General features: G+C 45.7%; 1 protein-coding gene across 5 annotated transcripts in view; it reads left to right on the forward strand.

Moving 5' to 3' along the window:
- Positions 1-12,883, forward strand: part of LOC121284957 (aspartyl aminopeptidase) — a 58,388-nt gene extending 45,505 nt beyond the window's left edge. For all 5 annotated transcript variants that reach the window (XM_041200945.1, XM_041200943.1, XM_041200946.1 and 2 more), the window contains 4 exons: positions 5,051-5,090; positions 7,290-7,391; positions 8,476-8,643; positions 11,856-12,883. In XM_041200945.1, the coding sequence (XP_041056879.1) occupies positions 5,051-5,090; positions 7,290-7,391; positions 8,476-8,643; positions 11,856-11,906 (361 nt within the window). In that variant the 3' untranslated portion in view covers positions 11,907-12,883. The remainder of the gene's footprint in view (positions 1-5,050; positions 5,091-7,289; positions 7,392-8,475; positions 8,644-11,855) is intronic.
- Positions 12,884-14,328: the final 1,445 nt, after the last annotated feature.

Consider the following 14,328-nt stretch of genomic DNA (forward strand, 5'->3'; position numbering starts at 1 on the left):
TCAAATTCCACCATCTGCCATGGAGAGATTCAAACCCGGGTCCCCAGAGCATTATCCTGGGTTTATTGATTATGAGTCCGGCAACAATACCATTACACCATCGCCTCCCCATCGCTGAATCCCCCACTATCAACATCCTGGGGGTTACCATTGACCAGAAACTGAACTAGACGAGCCATATAAATACTGTGGCTATAATAGCAGGCCAGAGGCTGAGCATTCTGTGTTGAGTAATTCATCTCCTGACTCCCCACAGCCTATCCACCATCCAAGGCAAAGTCAGGAGTGTGATGAAATATTTTCCATTTTTCTGGATGAGTGCAGTTCCAACAACACTCAAGAAGCTTGACACCATCCAGCACAAAGCAGCCCGCTTGATTGACAACCCATCTACCCACTTCAACCCACTTCACCTATCCACTCCCTCCACCACCAACACACAGTGGCAGCAATATTTACCATCTACAAGATGAACTTCAGCAACTCACCAAGGCTGTTTTGACAGTACCTTCCAAACCCGCGACCTCTACCACCTAAAAGGACAAAGGCAGCAGATAGATGGGAACACCGCCAACTGGAAGTTCCCCTCCAAGCCACTCACCATCCTGACTTGGAAATATCTCGCTATCCCTTCACTGTCGCTGGGTCAAAACCCTGGAACTCTCTTCCTAACAGCACTATGGTTACACCTACACCACATGGGCTGCAGCAGCTCAAAAAGGCAACTCATCTTCTCAAGAGCAGTTAGAGGTGGGCAATAAATGCTGGCCTAGCCAGCGATGTCCACAGCCTAGGAAAGAATTCCCTCTCTCTACCGAAAAGCATCTCATCACCCCATGATTCCATTCCTTCAGCCTACTGCCTACTTCAGCCTCTTTACCCCAATAATTTGTTTCACAAGTCAATTCACTGAGTGTAACAGTAAGGGGCGCATGAGGAAACAGGTGACTACACCTGAGTGAGATGGAGACCGAGTGAGTAACGAATTAGGTTCATGTGGTAAGTTCTGTTTGGAGAAATGGAGTAGGAGGGAGGGCTTTAGACTTCTGAGGCATTCTGACTGGCCCTGGGGCAGGTGGGACCTGTACAAGAAGGACGAGTTACATCTTAACAGGACTGGGATTGATGTCCTTGTGGGGAAGTTTATTAATGCAGTCGAGGAAGGTTTAAACTAGATTGGCCGGGGGATGGGATCCTGAGGGCAAATTCAGAGTGGAGAGGAGAGGAACTGTCAATGGGAAGTAGAAAAATATTAACTGATAAGGAGGGTAAAGCAGAGAGTAGTATCAAGTTGATAGAATACTTTGAGAGTTTGATAGAATTAGAGTAGGCAATAGTAAGTCATTAGATGGGGTCAAAGGGAGAAAGTAAAAAAGCCTAAATCAGGGCTAATGTGCAAGTATGTGAATACGCAGAGTGTGGTTAATAAGGTTAGTGAACTACAGGCACGAGTTGACATGGAATTATTATTGCAATAACAGAGACCTGGCTCAAAGAAGGGAGGGCTGGGTGTTAAATATTCTTGGGTAGAAGGTGTTTAAGAGAGACAAGAAAGGAAGAAAAGGGGATGAAGAGTGACAACATTGTTTAAAGATGGCATTACAGTATGTTCCAGAGGATGTTCCAGAGGCATCAAGGACAGAATCTCTCTGGCTAGAAGTAAGGAATGAAAAAGGTGCAATAACATCAATTTGTGTAGTGCATAGACCATAGTGGAAGGGATATAGAGAAACAAATTTGCAAAGAAATTACAGGGAGATGCAGGAATTATCCAAATATAGAGTGGGATAGGAATTAGTGCAAAGAGACAAGAGGGGCCAGAGTTCCTGGAATGTGTTCAAGATAATTTTCTGCAGCAGTATGTTCCCAGTCCAATGAGAGGGCAGGCACTGTTGGACCTGGTTCTGGGGAATGAGTTGGCCCAAGTGGATCAAATATTAGTGGGAGAGCATTTAGGGGACAGTGACTATTGTATCATAAGCTTTAGATTGGCCATGAAAAAGGACAAGAAACAAACCAGAGCAGAGATAATTAATTGGGGGAAGCCAACTTCGATGGGGTGAGAATACATCTGAGTTGTGTGAGTTGGAATCAAATGTTGGCAGAAAAGATGGTGGCTGAACAATGGGCCACCTTCAAAGAAAAAGTATTGCAGACAATGTCAAGGTATATTCCCTTGAAGGGGAAAGGGGGAAAGATAGGACAAATAAATCCAGAGTGCCCTGGATGACGAGAGAGATAGAAGTGAAGATGAAAAGGAAGAAGTACGTGCGATGGATGTCAGAAAATACATTGGAGAATCAGGCTGAATAAAAGACCAGAGGGGAAGTGGGAAAACAAATAAAAGCAAGGAGAGAGCATAAGAAGGACTGGCAGCTAATGTAAAAAGGAATTCCAAGGTCTTCTATAAGCATAAATAATAAAAGGGTGGTAAAAGAAAGAGTAGGGTTGATTAGGGATAAAAAAAGGGGACTTGCAAGAGAAATAATGGAGGTTTTAAATGAGTAATTTGCATCTGTCTTTACAAAGGAAGAAGATGCTACCTAGGCCGAGGTGAGAGAAGAGGTAACTGGTACACTAGAAGAATTTACAATTGAGAAGGAGGAGGTTTTAGAAAGGCTACCTTTACTTAAAATAGATAAGGTACCAGGATTGGATGAGATACATCCAAGGGTACAGAGTGAAGCGACAGTGGGAATTGCAGAGACACTGGTGGTCCTTAGAGTGCCAGAGGACTGGAGAATTGCGAATATTACATCTTTGTTCAAAAAAGGGTGCAAGGATAAAGCCGGCAACTAAAACCAGTCAGTTTGACTTCAGTGGAAACTTCTGGAAACTATAGTTTGGGACAAAATTAATAGTCACTTAGACAAGTGCAGGATAATTAAGGAAATGCAGCATGAATTCATTAAGGGAAAATCATGTTTAACTAACTTGCTGGAGTTTTTTGATGAGCTAACAGAGAAAGTTGATAAGGATGCTGTTGATGATGTGTGTATGGATTTTCAAAAGGCATTTGATACAGTGCCACACAACAGACTTTTCTTTTCATTCACAGGATGTGGGCTTTGCTGGCTGGGCCAGCATTTATTGCCCATCCCTAATTGCCCTTGAGAAGGTGGTAGTGAGCTGCCTTCTTGAAATGATGCAGCCTATGTGGTGTGGGTACACCCACAGTGCTGTTAGGGAGGGAGTTCCAGGATTTTGACCCAGCGACATTGAAGGAACGGCGATATATTTCCAAGTCAGGATGGTGAGTGACTTGGAGGGGAACTTCCAGGTGGTGGTGTTCCCATCTATCTGCTGCCCTTGTCCTTCTAGATGGTATTGAGCTTGTGAGCAAAATTCTAGCTCATGGAGTAAAAGAGAGAATAGGCACTCGGATAAGAAATTGGCTGATTGACAAGAAACAGAGAGTAGTAATTAATGGATGTTTTTCAGATTGGAGGAAGGTTTGTGGTAGAGATCCTCGGGGATCAGTGTTGGGACCCTTCCTCGTCCTGATATATATTAATAACCTAGACAGTGGTGTTCAGGGCATGATTTCAAAATTTGCAGATGATACGATAAATGGAAACGTTGTCAACTGTGATGAGGATAGCCTTGAACTTCAAAAGGACATAGACATGCTGGTGGATTGGGCAGACAAGTGGCAGATGAAGTTCAATGCAGAAAACGTGAGGTAATTTATTTTGGCAGGGAGAATATGGAGAGAGAGTATAAAATAAAGGGAGAAACTCTAAAGGAGGTGCAGGAACAAGAGGGACCTTAGTGTATATATATATATAAGTCATTGCAGCTGGCGGGGCATGTTGAGAGAGCAGTTAATAAAACATATAATATCTTAGGCTTTATTAATAGAGCATTGAGTACAAGAATGAGGAGGTCATGTCGAACTTGTATGAGACACTAGTCAGGTCTCAGCTGGAGTGCTGCATCCAGTTCTGGGCACCATACTTAAGGAAGGATGTGAAGGCATTGGAGAGAGTGCAAAGGAGATTCACAAGAATGATTCCAGGAATGAAGAACTCTAGCTATGCGGATAGATTGGAGAGGTTGGGATTGTTTTCCTTGGAGAAAAGAAGATTGAGAGGAGACTTGAGGGGGAGACAAGATCCTGAGGAGTATGGATGTTAAGCTTCAATAGCTATTTGATAACAAAGACCGAGACCAAGACAGATCCCTTCAGATAGAGTTTTGTTACTGGTGCATAAAACTCTCTACAGAGAGAACATGTCTCACCTATTATCCCTTTTATGCAACCAAATGGGTACTTAGGTTGATAACTAGTAATTAGCAATTGAACTCCTTTAACTGTTTCCTTCTCCAACAATGGACAGGATGAATAGTGAGAAACTGTTCCCAATCAGGGGAGCATCAAGAATTAGAGGCCACAGATTCAAAACAACTGGAAAAAGGGATAAAAATGATGTGAGGAAAAATGTTTTCACCCAGAGGGTGGTTGGAGTCTGGAACAAACTTCCTGTGAGGGTGGGGGAGGCTGGTTCGATCGAGATATTCAAAAGGGAATTGGATTGCCTGAAAAGAAAGAACGTGCAGGGTCGTGAGGATGAGGCAGGGGAGTGGGACCAGGTAGAATGCTGTTTCAGAGAAGCCGGTGCAGACTCGGTGGGCTGACCTCTGCACTGTAAAGATTCTGTGACTTGCCTTCCTGCTGCACCCTCACTGCCACCAGGAGCTTGCCAAATCCCAGGGTCATCGTTGACCTAAGGTGCGAACGGCCATGACAAGTGACCATTTTTATATTGAGAAATGCACCTGGGGCTTAAGAACGTATATGGCGATCCATGTGGTTTTCTGTTGTGGGATCTTGCTGTACGCTAATTTGTCACTGGTTTTTAATCCATGTGACAGCGGCCACTCTAAAAAAAAAATATATAGATATATGTTATGTTACAGGGGGTCTGCAGAATGTTTCTTACACGGGAAGTGTGGGGGCCCTCGGGAGCAGAGAAGCTTAGACCCCCCCGCCCCGCTTTAAACAAGAACGTTATTCCAGAACTCAATGAAATTTGCTTTCTATTTTCAGAGAGAAACATGAGGAAAATCACATGCCGGCTCTGCACAAGGTGAGATTTATGGACATCTATTAAATTCTCCAAAGCTTTCAGAGTGAGCGGTAAAATTACCTCTGTTTTTAAAAATGAAGCATATCGCTTTTGTTGCTTGATGCCCTTGATTTTGCCCATTCTGTTAAACAAGACTCCCTCTGCCCGTCCTGCTGATCCAGCCAACGTTTAAGGTCCCTCGCCACTATTCATGGAACCCCAGGCTTTCCCTCCATTGCCATGACCAACATTTATCCCTTAAACAGTGCCGTGAAGAAACAGATTTATAGATATATAGAGTGATACAGCACAGAAGGAAGCCATTCTGCCCATCACGCTTATGCTGGCTCTTTGAAAGTCATATACAATTAGGCCCATTCCCTTGCTCTTTCCCTCCGCCACTGCAAATTTTTTCCTTATCTAATATCTATCCAATTCCCTGTTGAAAGTAATTGTGGATAGTTTAATAGATACACCCACTGTCCTTTCGGACAATGTCTTCCAGATCATAATGCACTGTGCAGTTTTATCGTTCCTTATATCGCCGCCTGCTTCTTTCAGATGAACTGGTAGTTTGTTGCCCTTAATGTTTGTAAAGACGAAACACCTGTTCAGAAACAGTATTACACATTCTCCCCATACAGCCCCTAGTCTCCGCACTGACTGTGACCCAGTTGGGATTTTGTGACAAAAGCAAAACACTGCAGATGCTGGAAATTTGAAATAAAAACAGAAAATGCTGGAAAACTCCAGACTGGCAGCATCTGTGCAGAGAGAAACAGAGTTCACGTTTCCAGTCCGTGTGACTCTTCTTCAGAGCTGAAGAGAGGTAGAAATGTGCTGGATTTTATACTGTTTAAGAGTGAGTGGAGCAAATAGCAGGTCAGGGATAAGTGGGAACCAGTCAGGTTTTTATGACAGTTTGGCAGCTCCCAGTCACTCTGACTGATCCCAGCTTGCTACTTCCAGGTTTATTTAGTTGCCTTTTTAAATTGAATTCACAGCGATGGGATTTAAACTCTCCTTCTCCAAATTCTAAATTACTGAAACAATGACATAACCATTGCACTATGGTACCCCAAAGCCCCCAGAGTTAGGTCCCACTTTTTGTTTTTTGCTTTAGGACCTTTTAAAAGCCAATTGAAATGAACGTGCGTTCTCTGGATTATTAGTCCAGTAACATAACTGCTACAACCACCATCGAGGAAGCAGTGTTGGACAGGACACCTTGGGAACTCCCTGAGCTTCTCCAAATGATGCCATGGGATCCTTAACATCCACCAAACAGATGGGACCTCGGTCCCAGGCTTCACACTACAAGCTAGGTGAAGATATTTGTATTTTTAAACGGCTGCGTTGCTCTGCTTGCATGGGTTTAACATAAATAAAATTCCATATTTACTATGTGGGACTTCAGAGCTGCATTGAGAGTTCATGAGGCCCAAGGCAGAAAAAATATTTGGGCTTCAGGGTCAGGGTCTCTCCGCCTGCATCACTACCCCCCACCCCTGCCCTTACCCCATCCCCCAGCCCATTACAAGCCTTTGGTAAAGTGCATGCTGAGATTGGCCCATCAAATGTTTACCCAGTGCCCAGTAGGACAATCATTTGCATTTATGTAGTGTCTTCAACGTAGTAAAATGTCCTCAAGGTGCTTCACAGCAGCACTTTATCAGTAAAAATAGGACTGAGCCACATATGGGGATATAAGGAAGATGAGCAAAAGCTTGGTGAAGGAGCGAACGTTAAAGAAGCCTCTTAAAGGAGGAGAGAGGGAGAGCCAGCGGGGTTTAGGGAAGGAATTCCAGAGCTTAGGCCCCAGACAGCTGAAAGCACAGCAGCTAACTGTGGAGCGATAAAAATTGGGGATGCTCAAGAGGCCAGATCCCAGAGGCTTATGAGGTGGGAGGCCATGGAGAGGTTTTAAGAAACAGGATGGGAAATTTAAAATTGAAGTGTTGCCAGACCAGGAGCTGATGTTGGTGACCGAACACAGTGGATAACCCGCGAATGGCACTTGATGTGAGCTAGGACGCGGGCCATGGAAGAAAATCAGTGAACCAAACTTAAATGAAACTGGTCTTGTGATTCCGTGCAGTTTTTCTGGATTGTGGTGGGCTTTACTGAGGGCGAGGGCCACTGGGCCCAGCGCTGGTTGGCCATTGCTCCCTTCTGCTCCTGAAAGATTTGTTAACGATGCCCTTTCTTATTCCCATTCAGGGGCCAGTGATTAAATTTAGCAGCAACCAACGATACGCCTCAAATGCTGTCACTGCTGCCATAGTCCGCGAGATTGCTAAATGTGTGGATGTCCCTCTCCAGGTAAGATTGTGGCCCGTCCTTTTAAGATTTTAGGCAGGAGGTGTTGCAGGACATTACCCACATGGGTGGTGGAAATTTAGAGCTCTCTCTCCCCTAAAACGCTATTGATGCTGGGGCTGCGATTGAAATGCTCAGATTGAGAACAGTGGGGTTTTCATTTCATAAGGCTATCAAGGGAGATGGAGCAAATCAACACCAAAGTCCTGAGTATCACCATCGACCAGAAACTGAACTGGACTAGCCGTATAAAGACTGCGGCTACAAGAGCAGGTCAGGGGCTGGGGATCGTGCGGCGAGTAACTCGCCTCCTGACTCCCCAAAGCCTGCCCACCGTCTACAAGGCACAAGTCAGGAGTGTGCACTTGCCTAGATGAGCGCACTCCAACAACGCTCAAGAAGCCCGACACCGCGCAGAGCAAGGCAGCACTCCCTCCACCGCCGTCGCACAGTGGCAGCAGTGTGCATCATCTACAAGGTGCGCCGCAGAAAGTCGCCAAGGCTCCTTCGACAGCACCTTCCAAACCTGCGATCTCTACCATCTAGAGGGACAAGGGCAGCAGATTTAAGGGAACACCACCACCTACAAGACCCCTCCAAGCCACGCCTCATGCTGACTTGGAAATATATTGCCATTCCTTTACCTTCGCTGGGTCAAAATCCTGGAATTTCCTTCCTATTAGCACTGTGGACATATCACATGGACTGCGGTAGTTCAAGAAGGAGGCTCACTATGGGCCTACTGCTGGAAAATGGGATTAGAATAGTTAGGTACTTGTTTGACTGGTGCAGACTGGATGGGCCAAAGGGCCTTTTTCTGTGCTGTAGACCTCTATGACTATCACCTTGTCGAGGGCAATTGAGGATGAGCAACAAATGCTGGCCTAGCCAGCAGCGCCCACATCCTGTGAATGAATAAATATGTTTTTCTTTTAAATGTACTTTATAACCCATTCATGATCTTGAAGACTTATATTAAACCACCCTTTAACCGCCTGTATCTTGAGAACAATCTCAGCTTCTTCACAAAACACTGTGATGCGCTCTCAATAAATTCTAAACAACCTCCAAACCAAATTCTTTTCAGGATGTCATGGTAAGGAACGACAGCTCTTGTGGGACTACCATCGGCCCCATCCTCGCCTCCGGCCTCGGGCTGAAAGTATTGGACTTGGGGTCCCCGCAGTTGGCCATGCATTCCATCCGTGAGATGTGTTGTACTTCCAGTGTACTCCAGACCATCACGCTATTCAAGGTAAACAACACGCTGCTCTCTGGCACGCATTAGCAGTCAGTACACAAATTAAGTCAGGTAAAATGACACCACAAGTCGCGGCCAGTGCGGAGATGTTTGGATAATTCTCCCCCATCAGTTCCATCTGGAGACTGTGCTGTAGTAAATGACGGGCATTGATTGTGTATGATCTAACTGTTGTCCACACAGCACTCTGCTGGAGAAATTACCGGTTTTTATCGGGGGACTTTCAGTCATGATGTAGGGTTTCAGTTTGGACCTGTGGACTTTGGGTTTGCTGTAGTTCATAGAGACTCTATTGAAGTAGACTCTGTTTGCTGTCAGCCTTGCTGTAAGACCCGCCCTCGCCTCCACCTTATTGGCTGACACAGTGATGTTATTAGGCCCAGTGATTTAAGATAAATGCAGAGCCTCCATCAACAGGGGAGCCAATTAACAAGGGGAACATAACCTCAATAATTAGAGCTAGGCTGATCTCAGGGAAAACTTCACACAAAGAGTAATGGAAACCTGGGGCGTTCTCCCCCAAAAGGTTGTTGAGACGGCGGGGGCGGGGGGGGGTGTGGATGTCAGTTGAAATTGTCAAATCTGAGAGCAATAGACTTTTGTTGGGAAGGGCCTACAGAACCAAGGCAAGTGGATGGAGTTAAGATGCTGATCAGCAATGACCACATTGAATGGCGGAACTGGCTCGAGAGGCTGAATGGTCATCCCTGTTCTTATGTTCCTACAACATATGGCCCGGTTTTCAGTAAGCTTCTGTTTGTTGTCACATGGCGTAAACCTGAGCAATGCTCAGACATCTTTCTCTTCCAACCCTATTTTAACAGTCCAATGTCATACATGAGGTGCCTGCCCCATTACAAGTCAGGTATTTGTTGCATCTGTATTACAGTGTGGTACCTGGTGGGAGATCTCACGGAAACATAAAATTCTTACAGGGATGGACAGACTGGCTGCAGGGATGATGTTTCCTCTGGCTGGGGGGGATCTCCAACAAGGGATCACAGTCTCAGGATATGGGGTAGACCGTATAGGACTGAAATGAGGAGAAACTTCTTCACTCAGATGGTGGCGAACCTGTGGAATTCTCGACCACAGAGGGCTGTAGAGGCCATGTCACTGAATATATTTAAGAAGGAAATAGATTTCTAGACTCTAAAATTGTCAAGGGGTAAGGGGAGAGCACAGGAGTATGGCATTGAGTTAGAGGATCAGCCATGATTGTATTGAATGGCAGAAAAGGCTCAAAGGGCCGAGTGAACTACTCTTGCTCCTATTTTCTATGTTTCTGTGTGCACCTGCACTAATCTAGAGCTGGTGTTATCTGTCATTACAGAGCCTCGTAAGGCCATGCCTTAGTGGGTAGCACTCTTGCCTCTGTTTCAGAGGTTAATGGATTCAAGTCCCATTCCAGAGGTCTGGGCAAAACGAGCACGTTGATGCCTACATTGCAGTGCTGAGAGCGTGCTGCACTGTCTGAGGGGCTGCTTTCAAATGAAACAGTCGACCAAGATCCCATCTGCTTTCTCAGCTGGGTCAGATCCCAGGGCACTATTTTGAAGAGGAGCAGACAAGTTCTCCCCAGTGTCCTGGTCAATATTTCCCCCTCAGCCAACATCTCCAAAATAGATTATCCAGTCATTATCACGTTGCTGTCTGTGGGAACCTGCTGTGTGCAAATTGGCTCTGTGTTTCCTGCAATGTACTTCAAAAGTACTTCATTGGTTGCAAAGCATTTTGGGACAGCATGAAGTCCTGAAAGGCACTATATAAATGCAGCCTTTCTTTTCTCTCAATTCCATAAGCCAGCGAGAGCTGTTCATAGCTGTGGAATCTTATATATATATATATATATATATATATATATATAAAGTGGCAAATTCTGACGCCATGGTGCAGTAAATAGCAGCACGTGGGTATGTATTTCAGTGCTGCAGCCTAGGGATTCATTTTCTAGCTGTTGAAACCTCCCCACTGCCCTGTACAGGAAAGGTGAGGTGCCCAGCTAATGTCTCAGCCAGAAGAGATCTCTCCCACCATTTTAGAGGAAAGCAGGAAGATGGAAAGCATATCTGCAAACGCTTCTTGGTGCCTCCGGAATCACAGGGCCCATTCTTCCAGATTGTCTCAGTCTTGCCCTCACGGCGAGTTGCATTTATATAGCACCTTCAATGTAGTAAAACCATCCCCAAGGCACCTCACAGGAGTGTTGACGTAGAAGATTTGACACCCAGCCCCATAAGGAGATATTGGGACAGGTGGCCACAAACTTGGTCGGTGATGGAAGGTTTGAAGGAGGGCCTTAAAGAAGGAGAGGTTTAAGGAGAGAAGTCCAGAGCTCAGGACCTACAGGGTTGAAGGCACAGCCGCCAGTGGTGGAATGATTGAAATCAGACGCACAAGACCCCAGATTTGGAGGAACACAGAGATCACAGTGGTTTGTAGGTCTGGAAGAGGTTACAGATTTAGGAAGAGGAAAAGACTTTGGGGGCATTTGTAAACAAGGATGAGAATCAGGATGATTAATTTCCCTTGTTCAGTTAACTCTGCTCAGAGCTGCTTGTACGGTTGGCGCTATACTTTAGTTTTATTCTATTGGGTGTGTTAACATGATACCACCAGACGGTGGCAGTATTGCTCAGTGTTATAAGGAGTGTTTTCTTCCGTTGCTAATACAGAGTCAAGCCTCTAACTCAAGGGATGATCTCGGTCTATAAAATGCCAAACAGCTGCCACGCCATCAAGTGGTGCCCTCCATTTGCCTGTAGGCTGAAGAGTTGGCAAGTCAGCCTAGAAAGGCTTTGCTCTCAAAAAAGTGAACAATGCTGGAACATACCCATTCTTTGCAAACTGAAGGAATATGTTCAAGCCTTACACCTTTTTTTGAATTATCCTTGAGCTTGGAGAGCCTATAGTTCCCCATCGCTTTCTCCAAAGCAACGCCTTGGCCAATCAGAGTCAACTTGCCAACCAATCAGCACCCTTTTCTCCTGTAGTATAAATTGTGGTGATCGTTTGAAATTTGGCATTCTTGCATTTGTCCTGATGAGTGCAAGATAAAAAGCTTCAGCAACATGTCTCTCTTTTTCAGCAACGTTCAACCCATGAGTACTTTGCGACAGGTATTTGGTGGTGGGAGGGCGGTGGTGCGGAGCTGGACAATCCCTTGTTTTGCCCGAGTGATCCGTTTAATCTCTGTTTTCTCCCAGGGATTCTTCGACCTCTTCCCGGCTGTGATCAGCAGTGTGACCGTTGATTGAGGCCAGCAGCTTCTTGGCCCCGAGAGGCTCGGAGGCCTGTCCGACCGCAGACTGAACTGGACGACTCAGCTCAGCAGGGCTTAATCCACATAGCCACCTCTGACCTCTGAAGGATGACAATTTTTAATTATGCAACTTTTGATTAACGAGAATCTGGAAAGTGTTTACAAACTGCTGCTTAGTATTTCACTACAACGGGGTGATATTTTAAGGCTCTGTAACTCTACATCTATTCCGAAACATTTGGGTGAATTTTGTACTTGGGATTCTGGGAGGGGCAGTCATGTTCCAGTCTTATCCAAATTTCACACGTGTACTTTGAAAACTTAGCCCCGTGTAGTCTCCATGCTTGTTGGTAGCAGCGTTCTGTAGGAACTATCACGTCATAACGTGCAACATGCTTCTTGCACCATACTCTCTGATTTGTTGCCTCACATTTGTTAACAAACATACCTAACAGCACCTCATTTCAGTGAAGTCAACAGCAAAATCAGGCAGGTGCAAACCAGGGTTCCTCCAGATCCCCACAGGGTTTCCTGGCACAGGCAGTGGCGTTAAAGTTACCCCATTATATCTCTCGTAACTAAACCATAGCTCGATCTCCAGGATCATGGGGAGAGCTGGTGAGGAGCGGAGGTTTGAACGGAAGTAGGGGCACCGTACTGAATCACTGAGTCTCTCCCAACTCCTGCTTATGGGTAAGGCAAGGGTTTTCCTGCAAGATGCCTGGGACATGGGTAATTAGCTGCACCCCTGTTACCGGAGTGACGGGCCAAATGGCCACCTCCCACATTGTGGCTTTAATCTCAGGAACAAATATCTACACTTTGCTCAACTGATATGGAAAAGTCCAAATGCAGAGACAAACCCAGCAACACAGCGAGGGAAAACAAGGCACTTTTACTAGTTATGACACGTCATGCATGTCTCTTAAACTACATCACTTTTTGAATAAGCAATAAACGTTGTAGTTCAAAGTTGGCTGTGGACACACAATCTTCCTTATTCCCATGGTGATGTGTATGCTTCTTAAAGCACCTTGAGGTGTTTTACTGAGTTGAAGGCACTGTATAAATGCAAGTCCTTGTTGCAGAGAGTGTCGAGGCTCCTTGGAGAACAGCTCCTGCTATCAGTGACTGATGGGAGCTGGATTCAGAGGGAAGAGGGATCAATCACCTTGGAGCTGCACCCAGAGGCCGGTTACGGATTGTTCTAGAACAGTTTTGACTGAAGCTATTCAGCAGGTGGCCCCTGTGTGCAATGGATGGTGATGGCATTGGAGACGAGAGGAGGGTTAGAGAGCAAAGATCAAATAAAATTGCCTCCTCTCTAATGCAGTACTTTTATTTCACCCTAGTTTTCATGTTGGGTAAACCGTCCTTCCCATGATACGAATCGGTTTCTTACATCCTGGCCCTCCGCCTCATTCCCTATTCCCCAAAGACCAGTGTTGTCTTTGATACTAAACCTTTTGGTGTAGCAGTGGGTAGTGTCCCTATGTCTGGGCCAGAAGTTCCGGGTTCAAGTCCCACTTTATGGCCACGGAAGGTGCATTCACAACCTGGCCAAAAGGGTTGATTATCAGTCTGTTAAACCCTTTCACTCCTGATGGAATAGAGGAGAGTTTCCTGGTAAGCCAAACTGCAGAAGGCAATGGCAAACCAAGCATAGTCGTGGACCAATCCAATGGAAGTCCGTGGTCGCCAACACCCTCTCAGGGAAGGTACCTGAAGGAGGGGTATCATTTTATATTGTCTTGGTCTCCCCCACATGGAAACAACATCTCTATGCCAACTCAGCCAAACCCTTTCATAATATTACAGACCTCCATCAAGCCACCTCCCAGTCTCCTCTTTCTTAGAAAAAAAAACGAGCTTCCGCCTATTAATTGGGCCAGCAGTTCATGCTGTTGATATTAGCTACGTTATAGGTCAATTGGCTGGCAGTCTGATTTTAAAATTCCCGGGCTTTGATTTTTTTCCCTGTGCACTTCCAGATGCAGTTGGGTGAAGAACAGTCTCGGTAGCCCTTCTATTCTTTGGACTCAGCATTCTCGCAGTTTTCTGATTGGGGAGCCAAGGAAGGGCAGTCAAGATGCAGGCGCTCCTGCAAGCTACAATCTTGGCACTTTCTGGTCGCCAAGTCAAACTGAGCCAGTTCCCGGACTGTTTGCAGACCCTGGCTTTTTGTTCCTGTGCAGTAACGTGAGGAGAAAACCTCACACCCCAATTGTTTTAATTCATTCACAGAATGTGGGTCCCACCGGCCAGGCCAGTATTTGTTGCCCATCCCCAATAGGCCTTGAGACAACTGAGTGGTTTGCTGGGCCATTTCAGAGGGGCAGTTAAGAGTCAACCACGTGGCTGTGGGTCTGGAGTCTCATGTAGGCCAGACCGGGTAAGGAAGGCAGACTTCCTTCCCT

This window comes from Carcharodon carcharias, chromosome 12, assembly GCF_017639515.1.
Source record: "Carcharodon carcharias isolate sCarCar2 chromosome 12, sCarCar2.pri, whole genome shotgun sequence".
Classification (NCBI taxonomy): domain Eukaryota; kingdom Metazoa; phylum Chordata; class Chondrichthyes; order Lamniformes; family Lamnidae; genus Carcharodon; species Carcharodon carcharias.